Source organism: Balaenoptera physalus (assembly GCF_965194825.1).
Source record: "Balaenoptera physalus genome assembly, chromosome: 17".
In the NCBI taxonomy this organism is placed as follows: domain Eukaryota; kingdom Metazoa; phylum Chordata; class Mammalia; order Artiodactyla; family Balaenopteridae; genus Balaenoptera; species Balaenoptera physalus.
In genome coordinates this window covers 48,880,925-48,896,100 of record NC_138895.1, presented here as the reverse complement: position 1 = coordinate 48,896,100, position 15,176 = coordinate 48,880,925, and the positions used below count along the sequence as shown (strand labels likewise).

At 36.3% G+C, this 15,176-nt stretch overlaps 1 protein-coding gene across 12 annotated transcripts in view; it reads right to left on the bottom strand.

The window, feature by feature from the left end:
• VPS13B (vacuolar protein sorting 13 homolog B) overlaps nucleotides 1–15,176 on the bottom strand; it is a 763,196-nt gene that overhangs the window by 333,802 nt on the left and 414,218 nt on the right. For all 12 annotated transcript variants that reach the window (XM_082432674.1, XM_082432665.1, XM_082432664.1 and 9 more), the window contains one exon: nucleotides 9,028–9,139. In XM_082432674.1, coding sequence (XP_082288800.1) covers nucleotides 9,028–9,139 — 112 coding nt within the window. The remainder of the gene's footprint in view (nucleotides 1–9,027; nucleotides 9,140–15,176) is intronic.

Sequence of the window (15,176 nt, the reverse complement as noted above, 5' to 3'; positions counted from 1 at the left end):
CTGTTGTTTTCTAGTGGATCAGATTTTTTTTAGAAGAAGAATAAAGTATGAATTCATATAAGGTGTTAGTAACTTAATAAAAGTTTTATTATTTTACATTTCCTGAGTCAAAGATTCTAAAAGTAACAACTATCAACTGAAAGTTTGTAAAAATTATGAAGTTAAAAAAAGACTCCACTGAGTGATTTTGTTATGGAGTGGGTGGGAAAGCATGGGAGTGAAGGATACTCACTTTTTGTGGTAGAGCCTTTCATAATGCTTGAGTTTTTAGCATTAAAATTATTAACATTTATTAAAAATGTATTTTTGGGGCTTCCCTGGTGGCGCAGTGGTTGAGAATCTGCCTGCCAATGCAGGGGACACGGGTTCGAGCCCTGGTCTGGGAAGATCCCACATGCCACGGAGCAACTAGGCTCGTGAGCCACAACTACTGAGCCTGCGCGTCTGGAGCCTGTGCTCCTCAACAAGAGAGGCCACGACAGTGAGAGGCCCACGCACCGCGATGAAGAGCGGCCCCCACTTGCCACAATTAGAGAAAGCCCTTGCACAGAAACAAAGACCCAACACAGCCATAAGTAAATAAATAAATAAATAAAATTCTTTAAAAAAAATGTATTTTTAAAAAAATCCTCTTTGTTCAAAACTTGTAAACCATTGATCTAATTATGCTACACGAGGTGTGGTCCTTGAAGCAGCACATCAGTATGATCCAGTATCAGTGTCATACCCAATCACTCTTGGTAGAAATGTGGAATTTCAGGCCTCATTCCATACCTCCCAAGTCAAAACCTGCATTTTAAAAAGATCTCCAGGTGATCTATATGCACATTAAATTTAAGAAGCACTAGTCTAGGGCTTCCCTGGTGGCGCAGTGGTTGAGAATCTGCCTGCCAATGCAGGGGACACGGGTTCGAGCCCTGGTCTGGGAAGATCCCACATGCCGCGGAGCGACTGGGCCCGTGAGCCACAATTGCTGAGCCTGCGCGTCTGGAGCCTGTGCTCCGCAACAGGAGAGGCCGCGACAGTGAGAGGCCCGCGCACCGCGATGAAGAGTGGCCCCCGCTCGCCGCAACTGGAGAAAGCCCTCGCACAGAAACGAAGACCCAACACAGCCAAAAAATAAATAAATAAATAAATTTAAAAAAAAAAAAAAAAGAAGCACTAGTCTAATTCAACATAAATCATAACCCTCTCTAAGCCTTCCATGTAGTTGATCAGCCTTTGCTACATCAGCAATGGGTAGCTCAGTACCTCCTGAGACAGTCAACATTTTCAAAAATAAACTCCTGAACTCCGCCTGCCCATCCCCTAAACTAAATCCTCCCACAGTCTTTCCTTCCCTCGGTTAATGTCATCCTTCTAGTTGCTTATGTCACACAACTGAATTATCCTTATCTCCTTCGTCTCAAACCCCATGTGCAATCCATCTGCAAATTCTCTTGGCTCTACCTCTAAAACATCTCCAAAATCTGACCACTTCTCACCACCTCCACAGCCACAACTGTGGGCCAAACCACCATCATCTCCTGCCAAGATTATTGCAGTAGTCACAAGCCCGTGCCCTTCCCTGCCTACAGTCTATTCTTCACATATTGGCCTGAATTATGTGTTCAAATATAAATTGAATCATGCCACTTCTCTGCTCAAACCCTCTTAGAGTTTCTCATTTGATGAAGAAATCAACCCCTTAATAATCAAAAAAACTTCATATCACACATTCAGTTGACACAAATAATAGAAATAATCCTTAACCTTTAGAGATCAATATCAAACTCCCATTGGCTCTTTTGAACTGTGACTTCCTTTGTTTTTAAATATATATTTCACCCCTTTTCTATCTTTGTCTATCTTTAGTCCCTGCTGGTGAGCCCTTCACTTCTGTAGATAGATATTTAGTAAACAACAGAAGCAGTATTTCAAAACTGGGCATGTGTAAATTATTTTCCCCACAACTACATCTCACTCAAAATAACAGCCAACGTCCTCACAATGGTCTATGAGGTTCCTCCATAGTGTCTCTCACCTCACAGCCTACTACTTTCCCTGGGCACACACTGTTTCAGCTGCCATTGGCTTCTTGGGCACACTCCTGCTTCAGGATCCTGTGCTCTCTTGGTGAGATGTCCTCTGATTAGGGCCATGCTGTCCACCTCTAGCTTCCCATTTCCTATCTTCCTCCCTGCTGTACTGCCTCCACAGCATTTCTTATAGTCTAATAGACCAGATTCTTTCTTTATTTATTTATAAATAACTGTCCTTCTCCTCCATTAAATTTAAGACCAGGGATTTTTCTTTGTCTTGTTCATTGATCTATACTCAATATCTAGAATAGTGCCTGATGCACAGTAGGCTCCCGATAAACATTTGTCAAATAATGACTAATGAACAAATAGTCCCATTTATGATTAGACTTTTATAATCTGAAAGACGTTTATTTCACTGAGCTGCAATTAATGTCATTATAATATCCACAAATTTAATGGTCCTAGGTCTATTCTTAGCTTCAGAAGGAATGACACATGATAAGCCAAGTATTTGAAGAATGGCCGCACATCAACTAGGACTTTTCTCATCTTCAAATTTAAGGTGTTCAGTTATTTTGGTCTTCCTGTTTTCCTTCAAAGGTAATATGTCTTTTTTTTTTTTTAACTGGCTGCATTTAAGATTTTTCTCAAACTTCAGGAAAGACAAAAGCATCTCATCTCTCCGGAGATCTGTCTTAGGCCTTGAAACCTGTGTTGGGGGATGCAGATCCTGTTGCATTTTCTCTGTCTTTGCTCAACATCCTGCCTCAGCCCATCAGGGAGGAGTCCCTTTATCTTCTATCTTTGATTTTCAATCATTTGAACATGTACCTAGGTGTAGTTTTCTTTGCACTTATCTTGCTTGTACTGAGGATAGGCTTCTTGAGTCTGCTAGTTAATGACTCTTGATAAATTTAGAGAAGTCTCAAGGTCTATCTCTTTAATTACTCATTTTATTCCATTCAATCTTTCTTCTACTTCTTGTACTCTCATTACACGTTAGACCATTTGACAGTGCCCCACATGTTTTCCATTTGTTCTCTTTCTTGCTCCTTTTTCCTTTTCTAATCTTTTTCTTCCCTCTCTGTGCTTCAGTTTAGATAATTTCTCTGAAGCTATCTCTAAGTTCACTAATCCTATCTTTTGCTTTGTCCATCTGCAGTTATAGCTATCCAATGAGTCCTTAATTTCAGATACTGTATTATTCAGTTTTAGGATCTAATTTAAATAGAGCTCATTCCTATGAAATCTTCCATTTTTTCAACATTTTTCTTTACAGTATTAATAACAATTATTTCAAACTCCTGTCTACTAATTTCAAATCTCAGTCATCTGCGGGCCTTTTCTACTAGCTAAATTTTCTCCTGATAATGGGTCAAATCTTCCTGCTTTTTGGATATCTTTTTTCTTTTTTATCATGTATCAGACACCATGTATAAAAAAGGCTACAGAAACAGAAGTCAATGTTATTTTCTCCCAGAGAAGGCACATCTATTCTCACCAGGCAGCACGGATAAGGGGTGGATCATTTCCAACCAGTCGTGAACTGAGCTAGGTTGGGGTTGGCTTGCAACTCTAACTAAACCCAATTCACCTTTGGATTCAAACGTCTCAAGGGTGAGACGTCCTGTGTTTGTTGCAGGCCTTTCCCTACAATGTTGTACTGTTCAATAGAAATATAATGCAAACCACAATTGGGAGCCACTTATGTAAATGAAAATTTGCTGGCAGTTACACTGATAAAAGGATTGAAAACAACAGTGAAAAACAGTTGTAAGAATATATTTAACTCAATATATCTAAAATATGGTCACTGTAATATATAATCGATATAAAGATTATTAATGAGATATTTTATTTTCTTCTTAATTCTTCAAAATCTTCAGTATCTTTTATACTTACAGAATATCTCAATTTGGATTGCCACATTTCAAAAGCAGAACAGTCACATGTAGTCAGTGTCTACTGTACGGAACAGTGCACCTCTAGCATGGCTTTGTCCTTTAAGGAATGTGAAACTTTGAGAAACTCAATTTCTTCTTGCCAGCTCCCCTTCCACACTTGACACACAGAAAAAAGCACTGCAGAGGACTGACTGTATGTTTGAGGCTTCTCCAGATTCCAATATGTCACTCTAGCCTACGTGACTGATAAATGTCCCTTGATTTCTACTTCCCACAACAAAATCTCTCGCTTATAGCCAGATAAGGCAAATAATTCCAGAGCTGAAAAGAGTACCCAGTGTCAAATGTAAAATAGATAGCTAGTGGGAAACGGCTGCATAGCACAGGGAGATCAGCTCAGTGCTTTGTGACCACCTAGAGGGGTGGGATAGGGAGGGTGGGAGGGAGGTGCAAGAGGGAGGAGATATGGGGATACATATATACATATAGCTGATTCACTTTGTTATACAGCAGAAACTCACACACCACTGTAAAGCAATTATACTCCAATAAAGATGTAAAAAAAAAAAGAGTACCCAGTGTCCACTTACCTAGAAAGGGTGTTTTTCTCTCTGAAATTTAGTTCCTCTGGACCTTTTTGTGACATCAAGTAATATTTTTTTTCTTAAATCAGTTTTGTTGAGATATAACTGACATCCCATAAAGTTTATCCTTTTGAGGTGTACAATTCAGTGTTTTATTTTGTATACTCTCATTTTACTCATTATATATCATTCATTGTACCTCACTACTATCTGATACTAGAACATTTTTATCACCCCCAAAAGAAATCCTATACCCATTAGCAGTCATTCTTTTTTCCCCTCCTAGTTAACACTATTCTACTTTCTGTCTCTATGTATTTGTCTGCTCTGGAAATTTCATATAGATAGAATCATATAATATGTGGCTCTTTGTGTTTGGCTTCTTTCACTTTGCATTTTTCCAACATCGATCCATATTATAGCATATACTTCATCCCTTTCCATGGCAGAATAATTTTCTATTTTATGGGCATAACACGCTATGCTTAACCATTCATCAGTTGATAAACCTTTGTGTAGTTTTGACTTTTTGGCTATTATGAATAGTGCTGCTATGAACATTGGTGTGCATGCTTTTGTATGGATATATGTTTCAATTCTCTTGTGTACATTACTAGGAGTTAAATTCCTGCATCATACGGTAACTCTATGTTTAACCTTATGAGAAATTGCCAGTTTTCCACAGTAGATGCACCATTTTACATTCCCACTAGAAATGTGTGAGGGTTCCAATTTCTCCACATCTGTTGCCTTTTATATTATAACCATGCTAGTGGGTGTCATTTTGACTTGTATTTCCCTAATGACTAATTGGGTTGAACACCTTTACATGCGCTTATTAGCCATTTTTATATCTTCTTTGCATATATATTCAAATCCTTTGCACATTTTTTAACTGGTTGTCCTTCAGTTATTGAGTTGTAAGAGTTTTTTACCTATTCTGGATATAAATCTCTTATCAGATAGGTGATTTGTAAATATTTTCTCCCATTCTGTGTATTGTCACTTTCTTGATAGAGTCCTTTGCAGCACAAAAGTTTATAATATTGATACAGTTCATTTTATCTATTTTTTCTTTTGTCCCCATGCCTTTGGTGTCATTTCTAAGAAACCATTATCTAATCGGAGGTCACAAAGATTTACTCCTATGCTTCCTTCTATAAGTTTCAGAATTTTAGCTCTTAATTGTACGTCTCTGATCCATTTGACTTAATTTTTGTATATAATGTCAGGTAAGGGTCCAATTTCATGTGGATATCCAGATTTCTGAGTACCATTTGTTGAAAAACTATTCTTTACCACTGAATTGTCTTGGCTCCTTTATTAAAAACCAGTTGATAGTAAATGTGATGGTTTATTTCTGGACTCTCAATTCTATTATTGATCTGTATGTCTACCTTCATATCAGTACTCCACTAGCTTGATTATTGTTGTTTTGTCATAAATTTTGAAATCTGGAAGTGTGAATCCTCCAACTTTGTTCTTTTCCAAGATTGTTTTGGCTATTCTGGGTCCCTTGAAATTCCATATGAATAATTTTCCATATAGAAACTTTGCCAATTTCTACAAAGCCAGCTGGAATTTTGATGTGGATTATGTTGAATCTGCAGATCATTTTGAGGAGTACTGACATCTAACAATACTAAGTCTTCTGATCTATGTAATTGGGATATAATTCTGTGTATTTAGATCTTCTTTAATTTCTTTCAACAACTTTTGTAGTTTTTACAGTGTAAGTTGTATATTTATTTTGGTAAATTTATTTGTAAGTATTTAATGCTCTTTGATGCTATTATAAATGGAATTGTTTTCTTAATTTCACTTTTAAAGAGTTCATTGCTTATTGTTATTGTGAACTGATATTTACACAGTCGTTCCTTGGTATCTGTGGGGGAATGGTTCCAGGACCCACCGGGAATACCAAAATCCATAGATACTCAAGTCCCTTAGAGTCAGCCCTCAATATCCATGGTTCTGTATCCACGGATTCAACCAACCATGGGCTGTGTAGTATTTACTATTGAAAAAAATCCACATATAAGTGGACCCATGCAGTTCAAACCTGTGTTGCTCAAGGGTTAACTATATATTGATTTTTTTATCCTGCAACCTTGCTGAACTAGTTTATTGGCCCAAAAGTTTTCCAGAGGCTACCTTAGGATATTCTATATACAAGGTCATGTCATCTGCAAAAAGACACAGTTTTATTTCTTCCTTACCATCTGGGTACCTTTTATTTCATTTTCTTGCCCAACTGCCCTGGTTAGAACCTCTAATACAATGCTAAATAGAAGTGGTGAGAGCAGATATCTTGTCTTGCTCCTGATCTTAAGGGGAAAGCACCCAGTCTCTGACTATGAACTATATTAGCTGTGGGTTTTTTATAGATGCCATTTATCACACTGAGGAAGTTAGAAAAAACAAGACAGAAAGAAGAAACACAAAAGGCAGATTAAAAGAAAGAGGAAGTAAAAACATATGGAAAGGGAGCAGGAGAATGAAATTACTAAATCACATAATCAGGGGGAGGGACTAAACGATAGAAATATGAATTTAAAAATAACTGAAGAGAATTCTAAAGAAATAGATTCTGAAATGCTCTGCCATTAGATAAGTATATGCTTTTGGAAAAACACATAAAAATTCTGTGTGCCTCAGTTTTGTCAATTAGAAAAAGAAAGTAAGGGCATTTATTCTGTAAACATAAAATAGCTATTATGTACTTTTTGTGTACATATTTATATGTATTTTGTGTGAGGCAGGATGTAAGGCACTGAAGATCTAAAGAGATAATGTACATTTTTAGACTTTATTTTTTGGCATTATATTTCTATATTCTATAAAATAAGTCAAACTATTAAAATAGTGAAATGGAATGAAATGAGATACAGGGAAAGAAGGTAGAAAGTAAAGAAAGAAAAAATATGAAAAGGGAAAAGGTAAACAATGAAGAAAGATACAGAAAGGGAAGGAAAAATAAGGTCTGAAAAAATATAGAGAAGTGAATAAGAAGAGAGACTGAGGGAAAAAAAGTTCAAGAAGGACAAAGGGGAGGAAGCAATGAAAGGGGCATAGGAGAGCCACATCTCCACAAATGACTGCTGAAGAGCCAGAAAGGGGAAAGGGTAGAGGAGGAGAGGAAGTATCTTAGTGGTTCACTTTATTGATGGTGATAGGGTCTTTTAATATGAAACATATTTCTTTCACCAAAAGGAAATTAGGAAACTCTTTGAGGACTACTTAGCTCTGAAGTGGAAAACAAAAGATAAATATACCTAAAAGAATTTCCAAATGTTAGAAAATTAAATTGTTTTCACCCAGAAAGGATTCTGCTGTAATCCTTTCTCTAGATACTGAGGAAGTCAAAATATGAGTTGTGATCTTGGCTCTGTCATTACTTGACTAGAGACAATTATCCTTTTGACTCCTCAGTTTCCTAATCTATAAAATAAGGAAGTTGGATCAGATGATTCCTAAGGCCTACGTCAGTTTTGACATCCTTAAATTTTACATAAGTTAGCAAAATAAAAACTTACTTAAGGGATGAATACTATAAGCTACCAGAAAAAGTAATACAAGAAGGAAAGCAAGATATACAATTCAAAGGCAAAAAATGTCAAGACAAATAACAGAAAATATTGAGAAAACAAAATACCTAGGTCCACTTAAAGTAAAAATAGCTGTCATCCTCTAGGTGGTAAATGCATTACAAAAATCAGAATCTTTCTCAGCAGTAACATTTATTGGAGAACAGTAGAAATTTATTTCTGATAAGAGTGAGAGACTACAACATCTGAAAAACAGACCAGCAGGAAAAATAAGACACTTGTTCATCTGTATTTCTGTGACTTTTCTCACTTGGCATTATTTGCAACTGTACTTTTATGTCTGGCAGCAGTGCCAACTTCAGTACGAATGATATATTATTTTTATCATGTTGATTACATGTGTTCACCAGTTTAGCTGTCCATATATGCTTGGTGTGGTTTGCAAATAGTCAGTGACAAAATCCAGAGCATGGCATTTTCACAGAAAGTGTTTACTGTGAAATTTCTCCTTAGAAGTTTGCTTTTCTTTACAGCTTTGATCCATATGACACGCACAGTCGTACATTTCAAATAATGGCTTATAGTTAAGTTAAGAAAATGCTTCATTTTGATACAATATGACTATATTAGGATGTGGTAGTTCTAGAGAGGACCTAATTTTCTCATGTAATTAGAAATTTGGTCAAACTTAAAGTCTGCTAAAATTTTCCAAACTGCGCTTCTTCAGTTTTATGGTGACTTGGTACTTACATTCTGTTATTCATCAACACTTCACAGAAATACTTGATTTGTCTGAATGAATTTAAAAACCCACAACTGAAGAAAATCAGAAAAACCTGGTTTTAAATATCAAAAGATCCCGAATGAAAAGTATTTCTACAGGCCACACTGAGCAAGTTTTATTGATCAGTGTACTTCTTTGCAGTATGAAATTGTTGCAAGATTGAACATAAGAAAATAAACTTACTGGTAAATATCTTTCCTGAGGACAGATCTGCCAAGGGGATTGTCAGCCTGGGGAGCCATAGCAACAGAGCCAATCTTCAGAACCATGGTGTCTTCTTTTGCTGCCTGATTAACTGTAAAAGAAATAGATTCATGAGGTATACAGTAGATCTGTATGCAACTTCAGCTTTAAGGAAAAATTTTTGAATAATGGGATAGAGACAAATTAAGATAAGACCATAAATGAGGACAAGGAAAAATTTGTTTAAAATAGAAATAGTTAATGCTTTTCTTAACTATATCCTTTATATCCCAATAAGTAGTTCTCTGTATAGACAATTAAAATGGCAATGAAAAAAAACTCCACTCAACATGAAAACATGTGATATTAATTATATATAAGTAATATTGAAGCAGTATGTTTATCTAATTTCATGATCTGATACTACTACATCTTTCTCCCAAGTGATTTTCAGCCCTGGGGTTTCAACACTGCATTGTTGTTTACAAATATATTGAAGGATATCAGAAAGGCAGTAACAAATTCTCAAAGTTACTTGAATTTACACAATTAGTAATAATTAAATACAACACACACACACACACACACACACACACACACACACACATACAAACACACAATAGCACTTTAGGCTGTCAGCTTAATGTCAGCTTAATGGCTGCAATGGTGAAGAAAATAATGGCTGCAATGATAAAGAAAGAAAAACCCCAGTAACTGATTAATACGTAAGGACACTTCAACTTTCTATTCTAGGTACTTTTTAATTTTAATAATTTCTATAGTGGAATTACTTGAGAAATAATAATTTCACACTTGTGTAAAACTTCTACTTCCTAATGGAATCTAAAGCTAAGTATTCTCAGAAAACAATAAAAGGTAAAAAGGTATATTAATTCTGATTCTTTTCTCTATACTGAATAAGAAAATTTTACCACATGTTCTCATGATATAAAGCTCAACAATTTTTCCATAAGTCACTGGCTAATTTAATGTCTTTTTCTAAAAATTATTTGGAATGAAAAGGTGTTCTTGATGGCCCCATTAATTTATATTAAATTTTACTCCCTCTTCCCCCACAGATGAGTTTACTGTAGTAGCTGTTTAAAATCGTTAACAATATACAACCTTTTGGGTTGTGAAGAAAACATATACTAAAATTCGTAATTTCTCTCAAAGAACAATCATCTGCCACAAATGGAACAGAAAAGGACTGGCTGCAAGACCTCAGGAATATCCTGAACAGAACATGCCTACAAAGGCATACAATCCATATTTCCCAAACTGTGGTGGCCAAAGAATGCAAAAGCTAAGAGATTATTTCCAGCTGCTTCAGCAGAACACTCAGTATGGTCTGACTTAGATTAGTCTAAAAAAGAAAGTCAGAATTAAGAAAATCAAGAAAAGTAAGAAGAAAGATATTCAGCAAGGAAAAGAAAGAACCAGAATAAGATGTACAAAAAGGGAGAGCCAAAATGGCAGGGGAAGGGGAAGGACAGCAAAAGGGGAAGAAAGAGACAAGCTATCATAATCAATATTAGCATGTGGATGCTACAATAAAGATGGTATTTTTAAATGTCCATAGCAAAAAAGATCAAACAGAAAACTACTTCTCAGGCAGTTGTACTATTTTCAAATGACTAGAGGTCTGGCTTGATTATAGGTCCTTATACTATGAACACTGTTTACATTTCATATATCTTGCATTTTATGCCATGCTTATCAAATAGTCCCATGTGGATAAAAACCTCTGATTAAGCAGAAGGCCTCAATTAAATCAATAAATAGTAAGCCTGGAGAATAGAGCATACCACAAAAGTGCAATTAGCGTACTTGCTAACTGTTCTTCTAGGCTACAGATACTACCGACCATATGAAAGTCTGAAATGTAATAGAAACACTGCAGTAAATGAAGTACATATGGAAGAAAAATGACGTACTTAGTGTTACATACAAAGCCAGATCCAAGAACAGAATTCTGTTTCTGTTACAGCCAAAACTATTCTCACTATATTAAACTGACTATGAAGTTATAATAATAATGATAAAAAGCACTTAATGCAGATCATCCACAAACTAAATTAAAGCAATCAATTTTATTATAGAAAGTATTCAGCTTATCAAAATGTACCTTTGAGAGATACAAAAAAATAATAAAAATAGATATTTATGCAAGAAAGTGCCTTGAATCATTTCTTTAGTTACTTTATAGTTGGAAAAAAAACAAGCTTCCCTTTTTTTTTTAATTTTGGTATTTTTTTTTTTCTTTAATAAAAACATAAAAACATTTGAAGATTGCAAATTTCACACCAATACAAGCAAACAGTACCATTAACAGAAACAGCTGAAGATTAGGGTAAAGATGATGATTCCATATAGGTTAATACGTATTTCGTATAAACAGCTGAACTGTGGTGGGAGTGGTAGTAGCTGTAAGCAGTGGTTGAAGGTGTACGCGGGCAAGACTTCTGGGTCCTTGCTCTGGCAAGGATCAGACAAGAGATGTGGTCCACCTCGTCAGAGCTCGCAGCTAAGACTGCAGTCAAAGGCAAGACTCCTGAGCCAACATCATGGAAAACAACACCACAGATCTTTTCTATTTCTGTCCATCCAGAACTGGAGGGAATAACTCTCCCTGACAAAGCCTATTCCTATTCATGCTATCTATGAGATGGCCTAATAATTAACTCTGGGCCTTCCAACCTAATATGAATATTGGTAGGTAACGCAACATCTTACTGGTGAATTAGTCTTTATGAATTTATCTATCCCCACCTTTAACTTAACTATATATATATATTTTATATATTTTTTTTTAATAAAACTTTATTGGAATATAATTGCTTCAAAATACCGTGTTAGTTTCTGTTGCACAACAAAGCGAATCAGCCATATGCATACACATGTCCCCATATCCCCTCCCTCTTGAGCCTCCCTCCCATCCTCCCTATCCCACCCCTCTAGGTCATCCCAAAGCACCGAGCTGATCTCCCTGTGCTTTGCTGCTGCTTCCCACCAGCCAACTATTTTACATTCGGTAGTGTATATATGTTGAAGCTACTCTCACTTCGCCCCAGCTTCACCCTCCCACCCCGTGTCATCAAGTCCATTCTCTATATGTCTACCTCTTTATTCCCATCCTGCAACTAGGTTCATCACCACCACTTTTTTTTAGATTATATATATATATGTGGTAGCATACAGTATTTGTTTTTCTCTTTCTGATTTACTTCACTCTGTATGACAGACTCTAGGTCTATCCACCTCACTACAAATAACTCAATTTCATTTCTTTTTATGGCTAATATTCCATTGTATATATGTGCCACATCTTCTTTATCAATTCATCTGTCGATGGACATTTAGGTTGCTTCCATGTCCTGGTTATTGTAAATAGTGCTGCAATGAACGTTGGGGTGCATGTCTCTTTTTGAATTATGGTTTTCTCAGGGTATATGCCTAGTGGGATTGCTGGGTCATATGGTAGTTCTATTTTTAGTTTTTTAAGGAACCTCTATACTGTTTTCCATAGTGGTTGTATCAATTTACATTCCCACCAACAGTGCAAGAGGGTTCCCTTTCCTCCAAACCCTCTCCAGCATTTGTTGTTTGTTGATTTTTTGATGATGGCCATTCTGCCCAGTGTGACCAACTACTCACTGTAGTTTTGATTTGTGTTTCTCTAATGATTAGTGATGTTGAGCATCCTTTCATGTGTTTGTTGGCAATCTGTATATCTTCTTTGGAAAAATGTCTATTTAGAGCTTCAGCCCATTTTTGGATTGGGTTTTTTGTTTTACTGATATTGAGCAGCCTGAGCTGCTTGTATATTTTGGAGATTAATCCTTTGTCAGTTGCTTCCTTTGCAAACATTTTCTCCCATTGTGAAGGTTGTCTTTTGGTCTTGTTTATGGTTTCCTTTGCTGTGCAAAAGCTTTTCAGTTTCATTAGGTGTCATTTGTTTATTTTTATTTCCATTTCTCTTGGAGGTGGGTCAAAAAAGGATCTTGCTGTGATTTATGTCATAAAGTGTTCGGCCTATGTTTTCCTCTAAGAGTTTTACAGTGTCTGGTCTTACATGTAGGTCTTTAATCCATTTTGAGTTTATTTTTGTGTTTGGTGTTATGGAGTGTTCTAATTTCATCTTTTGTATGTAGCTGTCCAGTTTTCCCAGCACCGCTTATCGAAGAGGCTGTCTTTTCTCCATTGTATGTTCTTGCCTCCTTTGTTGTAAATTAGGTGTCCATATGTGCGTGGGTTTATCTCTGGGCATTCTATCCTGTACCATTGATCTATATTTCTGTTTTTGTACCAGTACCATACTGTCTTGATTACTGTAGCTTTGTGGTATAGTTTGAAGTTGGGGAGCATGATTCCTCCAACTCCATTTTTCTTTCTCAAGATTGCTTTGGCGGACTTGAGGACAAGGAGAGGGGGAAGGGTAAGCTGGGACAAAGTGAGAAAGTGGCATGGACATATATACACTACCAAATGTAAAATCGATAGGTAGTGGGAAGCAGCCACATAGCACAGGAACATCAGCTTGGTGCTTTGTGACCACCTAGAGGGGTGCGATAGGGAGGATGGGAGGGACGGAGACGCAAGAGGGAAGAGATATGGGGATACATGTATATGTATAGCTGATTCACTTTGTTATAAAGCAGAAACTAACACACCACTGTAAAGCAATTATACTCCAATGAAGATGTTAAAAAAAAAAAAAGATTGCTTTGGCTATTCGGGGTCTTTTGTGTTTCCATACGAATTGTAAGATTTTTTGTTCTAATTCTGTGAAGAATGCCACTGGTAGTTTGATAGGGATTGCACTGAATTTGTAGATTGCTTTGGGGAGTAGAGTCAGTTTCACAATGTTGATTCTTCCAATCCAAGAACATGGTATATTTCTCTGTTTATGTCATCATTGATTTCCTTCATCAGTTTTTTATAGTTTTCTGAGTACAAGTCTTTCACCTCCTTAGACAGATTTATTCCTAGCTATTTTATTCTTTTTGCTGCAATGGTAAATGGGAGTGTTTCCTTAATTTCTCCTTCTGATTTTTCATTGTTGGTGTATAGGAATGCCAGAGATTTCTGTGCATTAATTTTGTATCCTGCAACCTTACCAAATGCATTGATTAGTTCTAGTAGTTTCCTGGTGGCAACTTTAGGATTTTCTATGCATAGTATCATGTCTTTGGCAAACAGTGACAGTTTTACTTCTTCTTTTCCAGTTTGGATTCCTTTTATTTCTTTTTAGTCTCTGACTGCCGTGGCTAGGACTTCCAAAACTATGTTGAATAAGAGTGGTGAGAATGGACATCCTTGTCTTCTTCCTGATCTTAGTGGAAATGCTTTCAGTTTTTCACCATTGAGTATGATGCTTGCTGTGGGTTTGTCACATACGGCCTTTATTAAGTTGAGGTAGGTACCCTCTATGCCCATTTTCTGGAGAGTTTTTATCATAAATGGGTGTTGAATTTTGTCAAAAGCTTTTTCTGCATCTATTGAGATGATCATATGGTTTTTATTCCTTAATCTGTTAATATAGTGTATCACATTGAGTGATTTGCATATATTGAAGAATCCTTGCTTCCCTGGGATAAATCCCACTTGATCATGCTGTATGATCCTTTTAATGTGCTGTTGGATTGTTTGCTAGTATTTTGTTGAGGATTTTTGCATCTACGTTCATCAGTGATATTGGTCTACAATTTTCTTTTTTGTGTGATATCTTTTTCTAGTTTTGGTATCAGGGTAATGGTGGCTTTGTAGAATGAATTTGGGAGTGCTTCTCCCTCTGCAACTTTTTGGAAGAGTTTGAGAAGGATCGGTGTTAGCTCTTCTCTAAATGTTTGATAGAATTCGCCTGTGAAGCCATCTGGTCCTGGACTTTTGTTTGTTGGAAGAATTTTAATTATGGTTTCAATTTCATTACTTGTGATTAGTCTGTTTATATTTTCTAATTCTTCCTGGTTCAGTCTTGGAAAATTGTACCTTTCCAAGAATTTGTCCATTTCTTTGTGGTTGTCCATTTTACTGGCATATACTTGTTTGTAGTAGTCTCCTGTAATCCTTTGTATTTCTGCAGCGTCAGTTGTGATTTTTCCTTTTTCATTTCTAATTTTATTGATTTGTGTCCTCTCCCTTTTTTT